This window comes from Papaver somniferum, chromosome 3 (assembly GCF_003573695.1).
Source record: "Papaver somniferum cultivar HN1 chromosome 3, ASM357369v1, whole genome shotgun sequence".
NCBI lineage: Eukaryota > Viridiplantae > Streptophyta > Magnoliopsida > Ranunculales > Papaveraceae > Papaver > Papaver somniferum.
The window spans coordinates 54,955,363-54,979,251 of record NC_039360.1 but is presented as its reverse complement, the minus strand read 5'-3'; the positions used below and the strand labels follow the sequence as shown (position 1 = coordinate 54,979,251).

The 23,889-nt window shown below is 35.9% G+C and overlaps 2 protein-coding genes across 2 annotated transcripts; one reads left to right on the top strand and one right to left on the bottom strand.

Annotated features, from left to right (window-relative positions):
- Positions 1 to 4,776: 4,776 nt before the first annotated feature.
- Positions 4,777 to 5,493, top strand: LOC113359464. The gene has a single exon (XM_026603089.1). The coding sequence runs from the start codon at positions 4,777 to 4,779 to the stop codon at positions 5,491 to 5,493; it is 717 nt and encodes a 238-aa protein (XP_026458874.1).
- Positions 5,494 to 6,895: 1,402 nt separating this feature from the next.
- Positions 6,896 to 10,368, bottom strand: LOC113356186 (WD repeat-containing protein 43-like). The gene is made up of 8 exons (XM_026599239.1): positions 10,223 to 10,368; positions 9,950 to 10,070; positions 9,251 to 9,397; positions 8,590 to 8,801; positions 8,169 to 8,251; positions 7,885 to 7,996; positions 7,332 to 7,406; positions 6,896 to 7,243 (listed from the first exon to the last, which is right to left on the bottom strand). Exons 2-8 carry the CDS (start codon positions 10,065 to 10,067, stop codon positions 7,061 to 7,063), a joined length of 930 nt encoding a protein of 309 aa, XP_026455024.1. The 5' UTR covers positions 10,068 to 10,070; positions 10,223 to 10,368; the 3' UTR covers positions 6,896 to 7,060.
- Between the last annotated feature and the right edge of the window lie 13,521 nt (positions 10,369 to 23,889).

Genomic DNA, 23,889 nt, shown 5'->3' with positions numbered 1-23,889 from the left:
TTGACCTGCCCAATAAATAAGGCATCCTTGCCATACCCAATGCATACAATCGAGACTACCTAGCATTCTTGGGAATCCCCTTTCCTCATTCTCTCTCAATATTTGTCTAACATCTTCCTTGGTCGGTTTTCATAAATATGTTGGACCAAAGTGATTAATCATTGCTTCACAAAACAATGAAAGGTAAGTGAATGAAGTTGTCTTACACATACGAAGGTACACATTGATCGCATCCGCTAGAGTGCCATAACCTAGAATCCTTAAAGCCGAAGTAAATTTTTGTTCAGGACTATGACCTCTAATATTGAGTGCATCAAACTGATAATTAAATTGTGGTTCTACTCGACAAAGCTCTTCAATAATATTTATCACCAGATGACGAGGCATACGAAATCGACCTTGAAAAATTTGATCAGAGTACACACAATTGGGAAGAAAATAATCGTGCATCAGCTTCTGATGGTAAAAATCTCTCCCTTGATACTATACCTTCTAGAGAATACTTCTTGTGGCTCTGGAACTCTAAGTATTTGGCCCGTATGTACAAGCATCAAAGTGTTGATTAGTTTATTATCTTCAAAACCCGAAGCATGCAAGACATTAAGGTCATTGTTCTGCCCACCCAACCCAAAGTAGGAATGTCAGATCCATCCATCATATGAAGCTACCGCCTGCAAAACAACTGAGGGATATGAATTATAGCCGCAGTGGGATCCTGCTTGATCCATTGGACATGCTCTCCATACCCAGTTAAAACAATCGACACTATCAAGCATCCCATGAAATCCTCGAGCTTCATTTTCCGCCAAAAGCTTTTATATATCTTGAGCGGTAGGCTGACACATGAATCGACCATTAAAAATCCAAATAATTGCATCCATGAACTACATATCATAATAGTAGATAGTGGTTGCTCCCATTTGGGTGTAATAATCTAAGGAATCGGGTGCAACACCTTTGGCAAAATGTTTCATGACGACAACCATTTTCATATATGTAGTATGACCAGGAATACCGCAAGCATCCGTTTTTTGGTGAAAATCATGGTCATAATCACAAACTTGCTCTAAAATTCTCAGAAAAAGGGGACGAGGCGATGCAAACCGACCTTTGAACTTCTTTGGACCATACATACAATTGAAGTTGAAGTATTATTGCATCATACGAGCATCAAAATCTATACGTTTTATGTGCACCCTATGACGGGTCTTGACTTCGTTTGGGACGGGTTGATTTATACCTTTCCTCCTCTGTGACTCCAAAAGCGCAGCCACTGCTAGAATATTTGTCTCAGTATCATCTTCATCATCCGGAAGGCCGAACAAAATTCTTCTCAAAGATCCTTGCATAATGTACCTAATAAAACAAAAAGCTTTTATAACACTCCATAAAAATAAAACACGCCATAAAAATATAACACTTCATTAAATAAAAAGTACTTATAACACGCCATAAAAAAATTAGCACTTAAAACACACCATAAAAAAATACTCCATATGTTTTCATAAACACTACAAGTGATTTCATGAACACCACAAGTACTTTCATTCAATCAAAAGAAATGACGGGGTTGTTGGGTGAATTGAGTATCATAAACAATGTTAGTCTCTCTTTCCGCCAACAACGCTTCGGTAAATTCATTGCTTTGGTGATGTTGTTGTTTATCTTGTGATGTAGTAGCTCAATCTTCACGCCTAGGATGGTAGTAATCTTCTGGATTGTTTGAAGGCCAATGTGCATATGTACCACCCAATGAAAGATCTTCAGGATTGTTTAGTTGTTGGGAAAACATAAATGGTATTGAAGAAAAAGAAGATCTGTCAGATGAGGAACATGAAGTTGTAGCTATTCGGCATGTCTCATTCGATACGACTTGACGAGCTCCAAGCTCGAATGAATATTGTTGTACCATATACTTGTAGCAATTCTCCTACAAGTATAAAGTAGAGAGATTTAGTTAAATATTCAAGAAACTTAAAATGAAAATGCAAACAAATGTAAATGTATTTACCAATGTCAAACGGACAAGGTACTTCTGGAATTGATATTTCCTCTTCTACGCCAGCTTCATTGGAAAATGGTAATTAGAAATCTATCTCCGGAAGTTGTGACAGGGGATCATTTAGTGTGCCGTAAGTATATGTTTGCGACATCATGTTAGGAGGTAGATAACTAAGAAACAAATGGCGAGGAACAGCTGAGCTACCCAATGTTATCTCGTCGACGTTCCGTGCATGGTATGACTCAGTGAGATAAGGTCCAACACTCTTCTTATTCCACCAAGTGTTATATTGATCCTCAGTGACTTCATAATAGTAGGTGCCTACATCTACAATCGCTCTATCCTCAACTAATTTCAAATTTGGACAATTTGCCGGGGCTACAATCTCACATGTTATATGCTTCTGGAATCTCTCATCCAAGTAACAACTAACTCTTGTGTTTTTATCCAGGTCAAAAAACACAACTCCCCTTCTGGATACTTGTAGTGCGTAGTCATAATGGTCTTCCACAACAAACACACTATCTAACCATGGTTTCCAAATACATGATGCACTTGTTCAAGTGTCAATCCGTGTTCTTGCACTTTTGAATGAGTGTTTCCTAGTATCCTTTTGGCCTCCTTTATGTCTTCTCTTCCTTGATGTAATGTTAGTCTTCTTGAAGAGACAAATCTTTAGGAAAACATCATAATGTTCTCCAGGTATCTGACAAAGCAAGGGTTTCATGTTGCAGAAGTAATAATAGTATCAATACTCAACTACCATAACCATGCCAGATATGTCCTTACCGTTGGTTGACCAATCGTCAAGAAATTTATAGGTATTACCTAACGAAGCTATACCCCAATCATATTCCCCAACTCTATCTAAATCGGCCAACAATAGAACCCAACGTTTATCTGCTCTTCCACTAGAATCCGCAAGAAGAAAATGACCTAAACACCAAAGAAAGAATGCTCGTGTCAATGTCTCTCCACATGCTAGATTGTCCTGGTTTTCTCTACTTTAATGTAGTTTCTCAAGATAACTAAGGATATTGAATTTTTCTTAGATTCCCATGGACCATGAGTTTTTTATATATTAAAAAAAAATCATCCAGAGCAGATATGTTAGATCACTATACCCAACGGCGGCATAACTACTGATCGTTTATTAGGGTCACCAGTGGGAATTCCCGTTAAAATGTACCAATCTAAATGAATGAGGCCAATTTCAAACTCCTGAAAATTAAAGCTCTTCATTTTTGTCCACCATCTCTCAGTTATGGTTTCAACTAAGCCTCTATCCCCATTGGCGAAATCAAACTCAAAAACAGAAGAAAAACCACAATTGTCACAATATCGTTGTGTTGCCGGATTATTTTTCCTATAATTTTATAAAACACTTCGACCTCTTTCGAACTACGTCTAAAGTTTACTTTGCAATGATCTTTCGTAACATCTTGACATACATGTTTATTATTATTCTTTGACGATACTATATCCAAACGATCTAGCAATTCATCCATACTCATACTACAGTTAATAACAAACATGAAAAAAATATCAATCACTAAATTTCATACAAATTTACGTACAAATTTTCATCACAAATAATCATACAAATCATAAAATTTACCTACAAACTAATTATAGAAATTATCATTCATTTTCATCACAACTAATCAAAATTTCATTTTTTTCATCACAAGTAATCAAATTATATCCCTCAAAAAAAATTCATCACAAATAATCAAATTAAATCATACAAGACTAACACAAATCATCTGAATAACTAATATCAATCATCAATTTCATCAAAATATAATGATAATCAAAAATCATAAAACTTAAAACCTAAAACTTAAATTTCTTACTCCAATTGATTTCGTGGACGGAATCGCACCAAACCACCCTCAAACGATCACAAATTTGTTGTTGAACAAACCCACAGAGTGAATCGGAAAAATGATGAAAAAATCTCATGGGATGGAATCATGCAGTGCAGAAAGAAATGAGAAAGAAAAGAGGAGAAGATGAAGAAATGGAGAAGAAGTCGATGTTGCAGTTGATATCGGGAGTTCTGTGGCGCTGAATGGTTCAACGCAGTCAACTAGTTGACTGGTCAAGCGTTGTTCCATCCGGCGCCAGGATTTTTCGCTTAATTGTTCAACGCTCAGCGTTGATTTATTCAGCGACTAGCATGCTAGATTAGCATTATCCTAAAACTTAGAAGATTGTCCAGGTTGACGTGGACCGCTAATCTAGCTACTAGATTAGCACACCATAGGACTAAGCTTAACACATCAGACACTTATAGGTGTGAGAATCTGTAGTTATCTGGGATTCATAACTTGAGTCCACGCAAAGCACGAGCGAATCACTAGTAGTTTAAATAAAAAGAGCAAGTCGTAGCGTACATACTACATACATTGACAATTTGACAGTGACAATGAACTAACCCCACGATGTTTCGCACTAATCTCGTGGTTAGTCCAAACCCATACATATCAACCACAACTACTAACGTGTCTACATGTCAAATAAATTGACTAATCAAATTACTGGAATAAAAAAACTTTGTTAACAAGGTTCACGAGGTTAACTAATAAGATGAAATTCTTAATTTGTAAGAAGTTGAATTTTAAACGTGTTCCCTTCAGAGTAGGTATTTCTAGTAATATCTAGTAGCATCTAAGGTTGATTCTTTAGTTCAACTACATGTATATATAGGGTTCAAAATCATCATTATCATCAAGGTATAGATTCCACTAGAACCCCAATCATTTGCAGCCATGGATGAGGAGCAATTATTGAATCTCTTTGATTCCAACTGGTTTTACAATGATATCATCGCAGCACCATCTTTTGCCACAAACCCAGATCTTGAATTTCTATTCAAACCTTTAAAACCAGAGATTACTCGAATACAATCATCTCTTCTTCGATCTGTAAGTGAAGATTTACAGTCACAATCAAGTTTTACTTCTTCTTCTTCTCCTGATTCAGTTCTAAGACCGCAGCAATTACAAACAATCAATTCAGGAAAAGTGGAAGAAGAACAGAAACTTGATTCATCATCAGGTGAAACTAGAGGAGCAGCTTCAAATAAATTGATGATCAAGGGTAAAAGAATGAAGAAGATGAAGAGCAGTAAAAGCTTATCAGATCTTGAGTTTGAAGAATTAAAAGGGTTTATGGATTTGGGTTTTGTATTTTCTGAAGAAGATAAGAATTCAAGTTTGGTTTCAATCATTCCTGGTTTACAGAGATTAGGAAACAAGGAAAACCTTATCACAGAAGCACAAGAAGAAGATCAAAGTCGTAAACCAGCCAGAGGTGCTGATTTTCAAAGACCTTATTTGTCTGAAGCTTGGGCTGTTTTAGATAACAAAACAAAGGAAGAAGAGCTGCCATTAATCAAGTGGCAAGTTCCTAAATTAGACAATGAAATAGCCATGAAATATCATCTTAGAAATTGGGCTCATACTGTTGCGTCTGCTGTGAGATGACACAAAATTTCAGTAATCTTAAATTTTTTCTTGTTCCAAATATTTTTTTCTTCTGGTGAGGTTGTGTAATTAGCAATGTAAATGTAAATAGATGCATGTTTTGACATTCATTGATCATTCAATTGAAAGGCTTGATCCCTTGTTAATAAATAAATTCTTTGATTTTTTATTTTTTTTTGGGAATCGTGAGGTTTTAGAGAATTATTCAGGGTTCACATAATACTTGTAATCTGATTATTACTCTAGGTTGGAACCGTTTGATACATTGGACTTTAATCCGATTGGTTTTTTTATTGTTTGATCTGACATAATCACATACCTCAGCAGGAATATGAAGATATTGTGTTGGTTTGATTCTTCTGTATGGCACAGAAATGTCATCGCCGCCTGGTTATTCTCATTTTCCTAGTCAGATGATTACAAGACTTTTTAAGAGATTATGAGAAGAGAAGCCGCCATTTTGGGGAGACAATCTTTTTTTGGTGGGTAGCTAGTTTAGAAATACTAATATTACTACCTTCCCTCCTCCTGAAAATTACTACTCCCCCGTCTCACTATTAAGTGAATTTAATTATACACTAGGTCTCCCGTCTCACTATTAAATGAATTTAATTATACACTAGGTCACCTAACAGTGAGACAGAGGGAATATCTATTATTGCCCATACATAGATTATCAGCTGCACGCTCAAGTTGAGAACATGCTTTTTCTGAAAATCTTCATTCCGGTTGGTTTAATATACCTGCAGGATGGCTTAGTATGTTGATTGACTTCAAAAAGTACAGGAAGTATCAAATCGTAACGAGCCCAATGCCAACTGCCTGACAGTGTCTTAGCAATGAGCTACCTGCAGGAGTGCCTTCTTAGCGAAAACACTTAAGTTGGGACAAAACCAAAGGTAAACAATATGGTCCAGATATGGGACAGGCAAAAATGGAGAGAGGAAGTGATGTGGCGCCCATCCATGGCTGCACACAAAAGCAATCCCCTGCAAATCTATGATCCCAGGGGCGCAACCTCTTATCCCATATCTGGACAAGCCCAGTTGTCCCAGCTGCAGCAGCTTCCTTCTTTTAGTTGGTTTGTCCTGTTATTTGGCTTCTGTAATGGTTTTCGTTTCATAGTCTTATTTAAATTTTTTACTCACACAAATAATGCAGTTTCTAATATGATTTGGATAAAAACCATTACAACGCTATTCTATCAACACTCTTTTAGCAAAAACAAACTGAAACTGAGCTTCTTACATCTCTCCTGAGAACCGGGGAAAATGTGCACACTGCTGAGTGTTGATTATAATCAGGAGGTTTGGAAGGCTGGCAGTATTTTTCTTCTTGAGAAGAAATCCCCTTCAGAAATTTGAACATTTTACAATTGCAAATTTTTAGGTAGAGCCTGAAATGCAGTGAAGATGATTTCCCTCTTACATAAGATCAAATTTTACGGAAAAGCTTATAACTGTTATGACTGAGATACCAAAATTTAAAGACTTCAAGCACAGAATACTGGTGCAACTGAATACAACAATTACTTTTAGCTAGATGTACTACTCATTTCCAATCAGTGTCAATCGTCGCTCATTTCATCGCATTCATCATAATCACTGAACATAGCTACCTCCTCATGTTGTTTTTCAGTCTCTGGATCGGTGTCCATGGCGACATCTTCAGATTCCTCTAACTCACTGTCATCAAAATCTTCATAAATAATGGGGGCAATGATTGTCTCATCATCAGCATCATCTGATATCTGTTCGAGAAAAACCAACAATAGCAAGTGAGAAGCCTTACAATGTAAATAAAAATCCAATTCAAAGTAAAACTTTCATTGAACTCACTTCTGTGAAAAGGTAATCCAAACAACTTGATAACTGAAGAGCTGGTCGATATGTTGAAACTCGAGAGTCAATAAGCTGCATATAAGGGTAGAACGATAATCATTTCAGCCATAAAGTTGACACTTCAACTGCTAAGAAAGTTACGATAACAGCCAAGAGAGCTTCATATAATAGTTGACGAAACATGGGATACTCTATACTTGTTATCCTTCAAATACACTACTGAAAATCATTCCATGTAACTTTTGTAATTCCCATCACCAATATGTGCAATTGCTAAAAATAAGATCATTCCTTCTATACATACACTTTTAGCATATGATGCATTTGCAATTACCGTAATATTGTTATGGTGCAGTATTATAATAGTTGATGTCTATGAGAAACCTACTAATATCAAGATGAATGTTTCCTATCACAATATGCGGGAACACAAGCACCGTATCAAGATGCATGTGCTTATGGCTTGCAAATGGAGCAAATAGGACATGAGAGAAGAAGCTTGGCATACAAATCAAAAGAATTAAATAGAATTGTGAGGGAAGAAAATGACCTGATATAGAGAGTTGAGTGACCTTAGGGAAGATTCTTTTGATGTTATGCTACTTGAATGTTGAAGAAGTAAATTTTTTAGCCAAGGAAGAGCACATGCTAGCACTGCACCCCTGATAAGAAAAATCAATTCAGCCTTGTCAAGGTCTTTACCAGAAAACTTGTATAATCAACTGAACCATGTATATTTTGAACTAACTCTTCCTAAAACCAAGAGTTCAAAACCAATCAGTCAGAATTTAGCTCACAAATTTGACTCTTAAAACTCAATGAAAAGGAGCTTACCTTGACTGTGTAAGCACTAACAAGGCATCCAAGAGTTTAAGAGCATCTGTTAGATGCAATAGGGAGATCGAATTTGCAATAACCTGGAACCAAGTGTCATTCCATTAGTAACACTACGATTCAAAACATCAATCTCATTGGGTTGACAATCCCAAAAGTAGGCTACGACAAGTCAACCCAATAATATGGGTTATACATTTGTTCTACTTACTCTAAGACCATAGTTAGACCACCTGCAGTCACGAATTAATATGGTCCGAGGTAAGGTTTTGTAGGATGATCTGCTTGCTATGTGAACCATCCAGAAACAGACACAAACTCAGCCATTGGATCATTTTCTCATGAACCCCAAGGTTGTAAGCAGTAAACACTGTGTTAAATATATCTCTATCCAGTTATGTTATCAAATAACTAGGCATACCTTTTCATCTTGCGTGTACAAGCAGTCTAACAATAACACACGATCATCAGCATGTAATGCTTGCTTGAGCAACACGTGAACCGAATCTGCACTTGGGACTGTTGTGATTGTAGAAGGCTCCTCGTCTTCAGTGATGCTGCTTTTATTGTCATTAGTTAAGTTTATACTCGCAAGTTTCTCTTCTATTGTCGGTCCTTTATCATCGTCATGACCTAAACAAGTCGAAAACGGGATTAGTCCTGACTCCTGAATCCCTGATTGTGTAAAAACTAACATAACCTAACAAATCAATATCACAAACTAAGAAATATCATACAACTCGAAAGATTCTAACTAGTTGACATGGGAAAACCTTGTCAGTGGCTCCACAATTTACTTGCTATATGAAGTAAAGGAAACCACATAGTCGTGGTGTCAGCTAGCCCTTCGATATCCAATGAGATTAATCGAATATTTGGAAGAAAAAAAAAACGGCATGTATATTTTGAAAGAACACAGTAGTAAGTCCACCTTAAGGGTTGGAAAACTGGAATCTAATTTCCATTATTACTCAACTACACATGATTTTAAGCAACAAAGATTACAAACTAATCACAATATTGAGTAATTCAAGATCAATAAACTTATAAAAGTTCAGAAAAATGAATTAAAATGGCCTTACAGGCTTCTTCTGTGTTTGTAGGAGCATCTAAATCAGATGCTGCTCGCTTCTTTTTCTCCTTTTTCTCCTTTTTCTTTTTTCTTGAAGCATCTACCACTACCGCAACTAGTTTCTCTTCTGTTGCCGGTCCTTTCACATCGTCATGACCTAAACAAGTCCAAAACGGGATTAGTCCTGACTCCTGAGTATGTAAAAACTAACACAACCTAACAAATCAGTATCACAACCTAAGAAATATCATACAACTCAAAAGATTCTGCCTAGTTGACACGGGAAAACCTTGTCAATCGCTCCACAATGTACTTGCTGTCTGAAGTACAGGAAACTACATTGTCGTGGTGTCAGCTAGCCCTATGATAAAACCCGAGGGTAATTGGCGTTTCTGTCATAATGATCACTGTAACCACTATGAGCTCTCTCCTCCAAAGAGAAGTCTTTACTATAGCAGATAGCAATACGGAGCTAGATTATCAGAGGAAATCCGAGAGTAATAGAAGGGAAAAAATAACAGCATATGGTTTTGGAAAACTGGAATCTAGTTTCCACTAATACACAACTACACATGATTTTAAGCAATACGGAGCTAGACTATCAGAGGAAATCCGAGAGTAATAGATTACAATTAATCACAATATTGAGGGACTCAGGCTCAATAAACCTATAAAACAAAGTTCAAAAAAATGGATAAATTGGCCTTACAGGTTTCTTCTATGTTTGTAGGAGCATCTAAATCAGATGCTGGTCGCATCTTCTTTTTCTCCTTTTTCTTTCTTCTTGTAGCATCTACCACTACTGCGTCTACTTTTTCAGCACCCATTTTCTGCAGAAATCAATTTAAAAAGAACAGGGATACCACTTTCAGTTTCCAATCAACCAAATCTTTGTAAACTGAAGCTATAAAGTTATAAATAATGATATGCAGAGGCTATCAAATTAGGGTTTACAAAAGAAACGGCGATTAAAAAAGCTAACCTGAGATTATGGGACGCAGAGAAGCCAAAGCAGAATACGAAGAAAAATGGGAAAAAGGGACTAGTTTTATTTCTCTACTAGGGTTTAAGAAGAGTGAATACAGTACAGACTACAGACAGCAACAAAAGGCGGAGGAGGGAGGGTTAGAATTAGACTGCGGGGAAAGGATTAGGGGATCCGGGATTGTGTTTGTTATGGACTTGTTTCGGTTATGGGCTTAACGGCCCAAAGCTATACAATTGGTTTGCGCTACAAAAAAAAAAAAAGAATGATTTTTTAGGGACCATGGTTTTTTTTTTGAAGGGACCATGGTTTTATTAGGCCACCTTCCCTATAGTTATAAGGGGTGTCCTAAAGCGTTGAAATGACTAACCTGCCCTTAACCTAATTTAATTTAAAATCAACCTAATAACCACCTATATATATATAACCACCACCGCCCACCATCGCCGATTCCCACCACCACCTCCTCCCACCACCACCGCCCATCACCGCTGATTACCACCACCACCACCACCTCCGATTATCACCACCACCAACCACCGACTACCACCACCACCACCAACCACCACCACCTCTATATATATAGCTTAATTTAAAACATTAACAAAGATATACACACAAACACAGTACTTGTCATTCGTTTTTGGTTGAATAAATGAGAAGTAATCATCAAAATGAGTTGAAAATGGAAGTTGCAGAGAGGTTTAATGGAGGTTTTTTTCAGAGAAAAGTTCGGTTACGTCGCAAAAAACAAGTCTCAGCCGAACTTTTAGTTCGGTTACGTCGCAAAACGTTCGGTTTCGTCGCAAAAAAATCGGTTATCACGAATTAATTTCTTCTTAACCGAACTCAGAGTTCGGTTGAATAATAGAAATACTTTTAGCCGAACTCCTTGTATTAGAACAACACAAGTCCATAAGTTCGGTTCCTTCGCAAAATAATATCACCGAACTTTAGTTTACGAAAATAATGAGAAGTTCAAAAGTTTCGGTTCGTTCGCAAAAATGTTAAGTTTCTTTGTAACCGGACTCTACCTTTGAAACTTCGTAACCGAACTCTACCTAATTCGCCAAGAAATAAATTTCGTAGTAACCGAACGTTTGCCTAATTGCATATATGCATATATAAGCCCAGTTCGGTTGATTCGCAAAATAAGTTGAAGTTTGCGAACCAAACGAACTTCTAACACTAGGTTACTTTTAACCTGCAGTTCGGTTGGGAACTTGGTTGCGTTGAAGTTTACGAACTAACCGAACATACCTCTGTAAATCTTATTACTAAAGTTCGGCTACCTGCGTGTTTGAAGAAAGAAACCGAACTCCGTGTTCGGTTATATGCTCTTGACATTTATTAACCGAATTCCTTGTTCGGTTACCTGTTCTTCACACTTGGTAACCGAACTACCTGAACCTAGCAGGAATTTTTTACAAAAATTTACAGTTTTATGAATATTTGGACCAATTCAACCACCATTATCTAAGTTTGAAGCATACTTGGGTACCCAAATACTCTTCCTCCGGTTGTGGTTGGTAAAATCCATCATTTTCATCTTGAGATTGAGTTTGTGTAAGAATACATTCACCATCTAAGAAATAACTCATATCTAGATCATTGTGACGATTAACAAATACTCTAGGAGAGGATGGAAATGAAGAATCAGATGAGCTATCATCACTTGAATACTCAAGCTTAGTGAATTGGAAAAAAAAATTTATTTTCCATGTTTTTCATCTTCATCTTCTATAACTTTTCTCTCTCAATAATTCTACTTCTTTAACTTAATCATTTCACTAATCATTACCCAAAATTAATCAGGAGGGTAGTTTAGGTATTAATATAAATGTCTAGATAAGGGGTGACCTAGATTTACTTCTAAATGTCTTATTAAAAATAGAACCATGGTCCCCCAAAAAAACCATGGTCCCCAAAAAATCGTTCCTACAAAATCAGGTGTAGCCCAAAGTCACTCTTGAATGCGTCTCTTAACTATAGAAATTCTATTTTACCCATTCTACAACTCTTTGCCATTTACGTTACTAGGCTTTGATCTGTTCTTGATATACTGCCATTTTTGATCTTAGAGACTTACGTACTATTAGATCGGATTCTATAATTTTTATTGATAATCAATCTATGATATTGTCGTTTTCATTAATCATCTACCAAATCTCACTTATATTATTATATATACTCCCAGTATTATTGGCTTTCTCACTCGTCTGATTTTTTATAAGGCTTTGTTAATGAAATTGATGCAATGCATTTTGTTACACGGTTCCCTATGCACATTATCTACATTATCATTTTCGACGTCTTTTAAATATGTTTTCTTTTTATTTCGATGGTTTGGAAGAGTGATTTTGGGCTACATCCTCAACTCCTTATAAGAAGTTGTAATTGTGTCTGATCAAAAAAAAAAAAAGTTGTAATTGTGGAGTCTGAAACCCTACCTCCGCAATGTGAGGGAGCATATCAACGATCAGACCATTTGATGGTTGGTGTCTCTTTTAAAGATGTTGAATATGCCTTTTGTTGATCATTCCCACATCTGATTAGAGATGCAGTTTGTAGGGAGGAACTTCTACTGTTATAAGTTAAAATATGACGCGTTAAAAATCTGGTTTTTCGGTTGTGTGCTTAGTGTTTTATGATGGTTTATGAAGTCATGTATATGTGTTTTGTGTTCAATAAAAATATGTCACCACCAGATGAGAACACAAAACGAGGATTTAAACAAATCCAGAACGAACCGACACATAAAAATTGGTGCGCCGCTTTTGTATCTCTATTCTCTATCGGTTTCAGATTTGTTTAAAATGTTCGGTTTATTCACACTTTTTTTCTTTCTTTTTCCTCGGACATGGGCTTTATGTAATACATATGTTCAGATTGTATTTTGAAATCATGTCCGATATTATACTATTTTACTCTTTTGAAAAAGACATTATAGTATTTGAGCCGTACATATTGGAATCCATAATCCTACAATGACGGAGAGAAATCTCGGGAGAGAGAGCCCCAGGGACTCTATCAGGGAGTTAGAGTGGGGGCTAAAGTTCTTTTTACGTGATTTTTCCTCGGAAAATTCAACGGTAAACATATCATTTCGTTTTAGTATTTATATAAACATTCTTTGAAATGTTTTATAAGCAAATATATGGGGGAGAACCACATTTTCCTTCTTTCTCCCATTTCCGTTTATTTGAGGTCGGAACCTAACTCCAAATTAAGGATCCCTCTGTGTTAATCTCACTCCAGCTCGCTTGCATTTCAGTTTGCTCTTCATGTTTCATGCTATGCTACATACAACTAATCATCACTGAATATCATGTCCAACACGTTAATAGAATTTAATAAAAAAATTAGCATGACATTAAACTGAGAGAATTTCCAAATCTACATAATATAAGCAACCAATATACTGTCTCCAGTCATCATATGAATCAACAAATGAGTGATTAATAACATAAAATAAGAGGATAAACCGGAGACGTGGAAGAAGACATGAATTCAATAATTCGGCCATATGCCGTATCCAGTAGTAGCAAGGCCGTCGCTGCGCATAGGCCAGCTAGGCGACGGCCTAGGGCCCTCAAATTTTAGGGGCCCCCAAATTCTATTGGTTATATAATTTCCCATTTTAAGTATTCGACTTTTATCTTTCCTTTTCCCCTGATTTATTATATCAGATTTCCCGTTTAGTTTACTTTGCTTACAAGTTCTAAGGTTTTTTAGTTTCTAATTAAAAAAGTAGAAAAAGATTTACGCCAATGAAATCAAAGAAATTTTTATCATTTGACATTTAATTTATTTTATCTAGAATCCACTTCCAAAATTTTAATTCAACAATTCCTTTGCTTCAAAAAAATAATAATTCAACGATTCAATTTAGTTGTTGTGTAATATGGTGCAAGTATGTTTTGAAAAAATATGTTAAGTTGCGCAATCGGCAAACAACTCGGTTTGCATCTTCTTATGTCAAGCTTGAAAGTTATCTAAGGCATGATATGGGATTCAATATATTGACGGACATGAACTGTATGCAGAGACTTTTTTTGAAGTTTTTGCCTGCACAATCAGGAAAAGCCAAAAGAAAAATGTTGATTTTCTTAAATGATATGAAGGACTGCTGTCCCAATGTGTTTATATAATACAAAATTTTATAGACAATTTTAACAACAGTTGACTTGTCCAAAAAATGTTGGAAGTTGATAGTGGATAAATTTATTTCGATAGTATGATTGATGATTTTGATTCAAAAGGGGCAGTAATATTGACCTCAGTATGATTATGTGTTTTTTCGGTGTTTCTAGATATCATTTTTTGGCCAATTTTGTCATTTGAATGTTTATAATATCAAACCAGGAAAAAAAAATCCCTTACAGAGAGCCCCCATTTCTCCAGCTTCGCCTAGAGCCCCAAATAGTTTGCTACGGCCCTGAGTAGCAGGACCAACTCACGCATATTCGGAAGAAGCCCGAATCAGTAGAAACCTTATTTCTTCTTCCCTGAAAATAGTTGAATTCCCACCAAATGATGAAAGGGGTCCCATGATGAAAATCTAAAACAACAAAAATTCGGAACTGTTAATTAGTGAAGATAAAAATATAGGAAGAAAACAAACCTCTTCAGTCGATGGTAGCGAAAATGACTTTTAGCTTATATACATATGCTGCTAAACTGAGTATATAACTGATATTCAACACCATTGAATACCGAGAAGATGAAACGGTCGTGACTTTGACTTATTTGGTCGTGGCTTAATGGCCGGTATTGAATGTAAGAAATTAGAGCGAGAAGTGGCAGTGGGTGAAACTCGACTAAATCACAATTGTCCTTATTTTCCAAATTATAAATCTCCGTCCAAATAGAAATCACATATCATTGGCTTCAACTAGGCCGTTTTTTATGTGTCTAACCTGTACTTATTCATCCAAGCTGAAAACACATATTATTGCCTTCATCTGGGCCGTCCTTTATATGTCCGAACTATAGATGACTGTCCATATCAAAAAACACCACTGTCCCTTCTTTATGTGTCTAACCTGTAGTTATTCATCCAAGCTGAAAACACATATTATTTTCTTCATCTGGGCCGTCTTTTATATGTCTGAACTATAGATGACCGTCCATATCAAAAAACACCACTGTCCCTTATAATATAGATAGATACGAAATATCAGGGCCACAATATTATAACATATCCGATATTCTGAAAGTCAAATTTCGTCCATTCATCATTAAAGTGAATCACTCGATATTATTGTCAAGTTCTAGAGCTCACAAAGCAACAGGGGTAAGATGAGATTACTGTCATTTTACTTTTTATTCGTTATTAGTAGATCAATAAGTCCTAACTATCATCTAATAAAACAACATTATCGGGTGAGTTATACAAATAAGTTTGAACATCTTATTTTCCAAAATGAACACATAAAGAAGCTAAAGAACACGACTAACACCAGAGGAAAAAATACATGTTTATAACATTAATGAAGAACACGGAAAATCTGTAAATTTTTGTTTGAGTGGACAAATGTCAGGTTTGACAGTTTCAAAATTATCGATACAGTTGTTCGTTCTCAATAGACTTTTTCATGGCCGAACCATGTCAAGAATATTAAGGTAATGGTAAAAGAGATTAGGATGACAATTTAAAATTATAAAGGGTTTCAAATTCTATTTTGAACACTTGTACTCGGACAACATAATTCGACAAGTTATTGAAATAGAATAATGAACTTATAATATATTTAGATAAATATCATATGAAGGTTGTCAAACTACATGAAGTTACGAAATAGAATTATCCATACAAAATACAGCCGCACAAAATCGAAATAACAATTTTTAGAATTAGTACCTTGTTTGGTGTTTTGAGTACCAATGCTCAACAGAAACCAAACAAGAATAAGGAAAAGGAAGACGTCAAAAGGAATGTGATGTTGAAAAGAAAGTCATTGGAGAAACCCCAAAAAAAGTGCTGCCCGAAATTCATGTGCACCATGATGAAAACTCTCAATCGGCAATATTATCTACTGTTTCTCGTGGGGTTGATAAGAATATTAAGGTAATGATAGGACAAGTACAACCATCCTCAAAGAGATTCCCTTATCCGTAATAGGCACATAATATTCAACACATTCGTCAATACACTTGCACCCATCCTCGAGTTCAATCAAAGTGACACATTTTCCATCAACATTTATGTTGTCATTCATCATCAATAGCCTAAAATCCCCCAGATTCTCGGAACACAAAATAAAGACATTCCAAGAGTATCTTAGATGAATAAAATCAAAATTTTTGTTATCGAAGTTATGACTTTTCATGTGGTTAATTTTATTAAAATCCGACTTATATTTTTTATTATCGAAATTTTGGTCTTTTCGGCGTTGTTTCAAAAATATAAATTTTATTAAAATCCAACTTATAATTCACAAGTTATAACTTTCATGTGGTTAATTTTTAATTAGATAGAGAAAAAGTTAATAGGTCTGAATCGGACTGAGCAGAGCTCTGCGAATCGGCGAGCAGCTCGGCGAAAATTTTCTTCTCAGATCTCAATTTCAGTGCCTTCTCAGGTGAAAATCTTGATTGTTTTTTTCTCTTTTTTTATTTACAATGATTGTTGTGTATTAATTGAAGTGTTGGTCAATGGATTCTTGTCCTAAAAACACTTTGATTAATCAAAAAACTTCTGAAATGGAGAGATTAAGTAATGAAAATAATTTTAAGAAAATTCCTTCGATTGAGTTACCTGATGATTTGTTTGAAAAAAGCTTGGATCCATGGAAGTTTTCTCTTATTGAAAGACTTTATTTACAAAATATTAAGTTTGTAGATGCTGCAGTTATTCTAAGAAGTCAATGGAAATTAATGGGTGATTGTCGACTCATTCCTTTAGGAAGGGATTTTTTCTCTATCAAGCTTGATAATGAACAAGATAAACAGCTGATTAAATCATAGAGATGGGAAGTTTTGAATCAAATTTTACAAGTTAGAAATTGGGTTTCCAACTTTCGTTCAGTAAGTTAAAGAACCTCAAAAGCAATGGTGTGGGTTCGTTTTCCTGGTTTAGGTTTAGAATTCTGGAATGAGAAAATTTTGTTTACAATATGTAAAGAAATTGGTACTCCAATTGAAATTGATAATGTTACTGCTAGGTGTGAAGTTGCTTATTATGCAAATGTATTGGTTGAAGTTGATTTTTCACATCATATTTCTAGTAAGGTGTGGATTGGAACTAAGTATGGAGGTTTTTTCGAAGATGTATTGATTCCAGATTGTCCTAAATTCTGTTCATCCTGTAAAATTGTGGGACACTTAAATGTTGAATGTAGATTTGAGAAGAACAAAAATGTTGGTGAGCAACAAGGAGAACCTATGGATCAAACGAATCCAATGAAAGAGAAGACTAATCCAAAAGAGAAGCTGTAGTTGCAGGAAATCCTACACTACACCCCTCATATGATTTCATTATTGATCATCTCATTTTTAGGTTTACACTCTTAATTTTATTGATTAATTTCTGAATGTTCTTACAAGAAAGATAAAGAAGTCAAGAATGATCTCTGCTCTGAACTTTCTCTCTTCTATTTACTTGTTTCTTACTCAAAAAAGATCTCCCTCTCCTTTACAACTCGAATGACTATTTATAAGGAAATACATAGTGGATGACAGCTAATATGTCCTTTATTTTCGAATATGGTTTGCGACATTCTCGCAACCTTACAAATGTTAATTTCGCAAGCTTTCTAATCTTCGCAAGACTATCACATCTTTCTCATGATCCTCGCTGACGTCGTTTCTGAAATTATTCTGCGATTTTATTGTGTTGTACCATTGATAATTTCGCTGAGACATAATTGTTGCGAGATTCTGATCCTACATCTTGCCTCTTCTCATATCTTCTCTGCAAAGTAGAGAATGATGTGAGAAATGCCGCAACTGCTTATCTTTTCATATTCTGCATTTATCACACGTATTCTTTCTTCCATTTATTTCTCGACATGTCTTTTGTAACCGTTAATTTTTAACCACTTATATCTTTCCGTATTAACCGTGTTTATTTTCTCGAGGAAAAATTCCCTCTATATATATTCTTTTTCACTCTCTTCTTCTTTCCTTTTATTATCTCTGCAACTTCATCGTTCTCCTGCAAATTCCATTACTGCAACTTTTCTTTTTTCTTCTTCAACCTTTTTAAGTTCTTCTTCATCTTCATACTAGATCTCCATAGTTCGTCATTTTCTTCGAGACAATCTCCATGCTATTATTTTTCATGGATTCATCAAGGTTAGCCTTCTCTTTTCTTCTTTATGATTTTTGCTGAATTGAGATGTTTGAAATTGATCTTGTTTATTGCCTTATTTGATGTTGTCTATGTGATTCCCATACTCTTGTTATTTCAGCAAAAGCGGCTCCAACACTAAATTAACAGTTCGGAACCCTAACAATCCCAAATCACAGCATAAGGTTGTCGCACATAAAAGAAAGTCTGCGAATGAAAAGGTAGTAAGAAACACTATCTTTTTCTAATAACAATATTGTTGCCTCTGTTTCTTATCTAGATTGTAATTCTCAGGGTGATAAAGATCTTCATAAACCTCACAAGAAATCTTGCCACCTTAAAACTGTTCCAACTTCTGTTCCTTTCCACCTGCTCATTTCTTCCAAATTTCCTGCGACATCTTCGCAAGATAAACCTTTATCTCCAATTCGCGAAAATGCTGCCTCTGATTTCATTTCTCCAGTTGATCTTTCTATGATTGAAATTCCCCTTGTGGATCCTTCTGCGAATGAAACCTCTTCTCTTCCCATTGAGAATGTTTCTCAACCTTCTGTCTCTACCAGTTCTCTACCCAAGTCTCTTCCTCTGTCAAAAGAGACCGTGGAAGGGATAGATATTGCTTTCAAAGTTTTATCTGAAATTCTGGATGACGGCAAGAAGTCTTCTACTGATCCCATTAAGTCTAATGTTTGCGAAATTCTGAGCAAGCATTTGGGTTCTGGCAGAGCTGCTTCGTAGATAGCTTTAGAAAAAGAATATAATGCTCTTCGTCTTGAAAATCAGAAGCTTCAGAATGTTTTGCTTGACCGTGAAAATCTTCGCAAGAAGAATGATGAATTAAGAGGTATGATTTCCTTATCTATGTCTTTAATTTGCCTTTTCGATGGTTTTATCCTTCCCATGTTTAATTATCCTTTAAATCCCTCTTTCGCATGTTAAGCATTAAATCAGAAACGAATAATGGAGAGATATCAATTTGAATCTGTTGTTGAAGAAGCCCGTGTTGATAAAGAAATCTTGATGGATCAATATAACCAATTAGATAACCTCTATTAATATTCTCTTGATCAGATAAATAATCTTACCAATGAAAATACCCAATTAGTTCAAAGACAAGATCTATTAAGTAATGAAGTATCTCGTCTTTCTTATTCTTTAACTAAAGCTAATTTAGGGATGGAAACTTTATCAGATGAGAATAAAAACTTATCTCAAGAGAAGCGAACTTATTTAAACAAGATGGCGATATCTTCGCAACAACTTAGTATTCTCCAAAAAGTATGTGCTGACCAAGAGAAATCTCTTCGCTCTCTGAGAAATGAACTTAAAGAAGTAACAGAATCATCTATCGCTGGAAGAGATACACTCATTCAAGGTAGAATAGCTTTAAGTGTGAAGGCAAATCAACTTAAAGAACAATATTCCAAATTAGAAGAATCTTATTCTTCTCTTGCGAAGAAGAATGCCTTTCTTATTTCTAAAGAGAAAAATCTTCAGTCTCGACTTAAAGGTTTAGTTGGAGATAAATTTGATGATGCAATGGACCATTGGGAGAATAGTTGTCTATCCTTGATTCAACACCTTATTTCGCAAAAGGAAGGTAGTCATAATAGTTTGACTGCCTTAATTATCTTTTCTTTGTCATATCTCTCTGAATTCCTTATCTTAATAAAATTTTGTATTCTATTTTTCGCAGAGTCTGAGAAGAATCTTCATTCTTCTATTTCTGATTTGGAGGATAAATATGCTAAAATTCGCAAAGAAAATGCATTGCTCGTCTCTACCCTTATTGGTTCTCGCGATCGAGCAGAAAGAAGACTTGATTATCTTGCTTATTTTAAGGATATTCAAGATAGGAATCATCAAAGAGCACTTCTTCGCCAAGTTCATCTCCGGGCTGAAGTCCTTGTAAATGACATCTTACTGTCCAACTCTCTTCCTCCTACATCAATTGATCCTCTAGAAGTAGATGATGATGAAGTTCCTCGTCCTGCTGATAGTGATTATGATTACTTCTAAAGAAGTAACTGCTGGTGTTAATCAGAATGAGAAAGAAATTTCTCCTGAATAATTAATTGCTGGCGATAATCAAGATGCATTTCATGGTGAAGACCAAAGCCGAAATGAAGGAGAAGCTTGCGAGAATGTTGGCGGAGAATCTCTGTCATCTCATGCTACTGATATTAATATTGAAGCTTGAGCTTCTTATCTAGATTTGTTTTCTTGAACTGTCTTATTTTTATCACTTTTGAGAGTTACATTTTTCAATAACTTTGGAGTCAACTTTTCCTTTTAATATTTTGTTGATAAGAAAGATAATGCTTCTTGTGTATCGATTCCCATACTTGCCTCTCATTATCTTTCTTGCAAAAAATAATCTGTTATGAATGTTTATCATTAATTTTTTTTATCATATGGTCTTATTTTTCCTTCCTAATTAAAGGTCTTATTATGCCATCTCTTGTCATTGCGACAAAATCGCAGGACGTCCTTGCACTTTCATACAAACACCCATTGATCTTGTTGTATTATAGCCTCTTCAGGAATGTTGCGACAATATGACAGGCCTAAATATTCTTGCAAAAATAAATCCCCATGACATTGCCGTCTTGCGACGAAATCGCAGAACGTCTTCGCACTTTCATGCGAAAACCCATCGATCTCGTCTTATCTTTTTCTTTTGTATTATTGCCTCTTCAGGATTGTTGCACAAATATGACAAGCCTTAATATCCTTGCGAATAAAAAGCCTCATGACATTTGCGTCTTAATACACTTATCAGCTCCCTAATGGAGGGTGCCGCCCTTATCTCCCCCTGGTTGCCCCTTCAAGGAGGCGTACTTCTACCATACAAGGTTAGCTCCTCCCATCCAGTCTTAACAACAACCAGTTGTTTTCGCAGCCTCTTATCCCTTTTGCCTATAGGGCTTATGGTTACGAGACTGCACCCTAAGTGGGGTTTTCTTCAGGCCGAGTGCAGTATAAGCCAAGACTTGTCAAGAATGGCAAGGACGCTTCAAACGCCCCCGGCACCCCTGACTCAATCGTGTACCTCGGCGCCTTGATCAAATTCTTCACTCCTTGGGAGAGTCCTTATTACCTTAGTCGCCCAACCTAAGTCATATGCTTAAGTTGATAATCCAAGGTGCCTCTCCCGAATGGGCTTTATTGACCCCAAATCTCCATGACTCAGGTTCCGGTGGCGGTGTAGCCTTTCCCTGAGCCATGTAACAGGTACCCCTAATATGACGTACTTTAGGTCTTACATTTGCCTCTTGCGAAATTTTATTCGCGAACTAGGGTGTACGCCATAAAGGTTCTCCCCTTTCTTTTATGTCATTGTTCCGTGGTTATCTCTGCGACAATTTCGCACATCATGATCTTCTTTTGATATGAGTAATTCTGCAATTATTCTTTCAGAACTCATAACTTCTTAAAGCTTCTTACTGATAATATCTTTCCAAATACAACCTGTTCCATGGTCTGTTTAATCTATGACCAACATCTCTCCCTTCTGGATCCATTAATCTATAAGCTCCTGTTCCAACTATCTCCTTAATGATGTAAGGTCCATCCCATTTTTTCGCTAATTTTCCACCATTTTCTCGCTGATATATTGGTGTTTCTCGCAGAACTAAATCTCCTGGTTGAAATTCACGTATTTTGACACGTTTATTATATTCTCGAGCTAATCTTCGCTGATAATTCTCCATATGTTGTAAAGCTTTTTCTCTTCTTTCTTCTAATTCATCAAGTTTGTTTAAAATTAAACCCGCACTAAGATTTTTCTCCCAAGCTTCTCTTTTTGTTGTCGGAATAACAACTTTTGTTGGTAACACCGCTTCAACTCCGTATGTTAAACAAAAAGGTGACATTCCAGTAGCTTCTCTTCTGGTTGTATTATAAGCCCATACTGCATTATGTACTTGTTCGCACCATGATCTGTGATGTCCTTCCAATTTCTTCTTTAATATATCTGCAATTTTTTTATTTGTTGCTTCTACTTGCCCATCAGCTTGTGGATATAAAGGAGTGGACTTTCCACATTTTATCTTGAATGCATTAAGTAACATTTCTATATTCTGCCCCTCAAATTGTTTCCCATTATCAGATACCAACTGTGCAGGAATTCCAAATCTGCAAATGATATTTTCGAATATGAATGTAAAGATATCTTTGTCGCGAATATGTTGTACTACCTTCACTTATGTCCATTTTGTGAAATAATTTGTTGCGACTATTAAGTATCTTCTTTGTCCAGTTTCTGGTAAAAATTGCCCCACAATATCTAATCCCCATTTTCCAAAGGTCCATACACTGGTTGAAGATGACAATGGTGCTCCTGGTGCATGTATTTTCTTTCCATGTCGCTGACAATCTTCGCAACGTCTTGATATTTGTTTTGCATCTTCATGCATGTATGGCCAATAATAACCTTGCATGACTATGATTGCCAGCATCTCCACTATGTAACATTTTCAGCCACCTTTTTTCTTTCCTCTCGTGTCAAACATCTGAGTGATGGTCCACTAAAGGATTTTCGGTATAGCAACCCATCTCTTAATTCATAATTCGTTGCTCGGCTTTTTAACTTGTGTGTTTCCAATCTATTTCTTGGTGTTTCTCCTTTCACCAAATATGCATGAAGTTCCATTCTCCAGTCTGCGACATTGTTTATTTGTTCTTCTTTTTCATTATCTATCATCATCACATCCACATCTTCCTCTTCTTTATTTATTGATGCTGACAGAAGTGTTTGTATTTTTATGCATCTCGCGGTTGGATCTGTCATCATGCTTGAGATGAAAGCAAAAGAGTCTGCGAGTCTATTATCCTTTCTTGAAATGTGCCTCCATTTTATCTTTGGGATTTTCGCTGATAATTCTTCAACCAGCTTCTTGTATTTCGTCAAGGATGGTTCATTTGTAGCATACTCCCCTTTTATTTGGCGAATAACTAGCTGCGAATCACTAGTGATCCTGGCATTTTCTAGTTTCATTTCTATTGCGAAATTTAAATCATGTATCACAGCTTCATATTCTGTTTCATTATTAGTGGATGCAAATTCCAATCTGAATGAAAAAGCCATCTTTATTCCTTCTGGCGAAATTAAAACAATTCCAACTCCATTTCCTTCTCCATTTGATGATCCATCTACCAATATTTCCCATCTATTTGGTTATGTTAATAAATCTTTTGGATCTCCATGTTCTTCTTCTACATCCATCATTTCTTCTACTGCTTCATCTTCTTCTAAAGGAAATTCTGCCAAGAAATCCGCAACAACTTATGATTTTGGTGAAGACAAAATTTCATATTTAATATCAAAGTGGCCTACTTGTGCATTCCATCTCTCCACCCTTCCTGATCT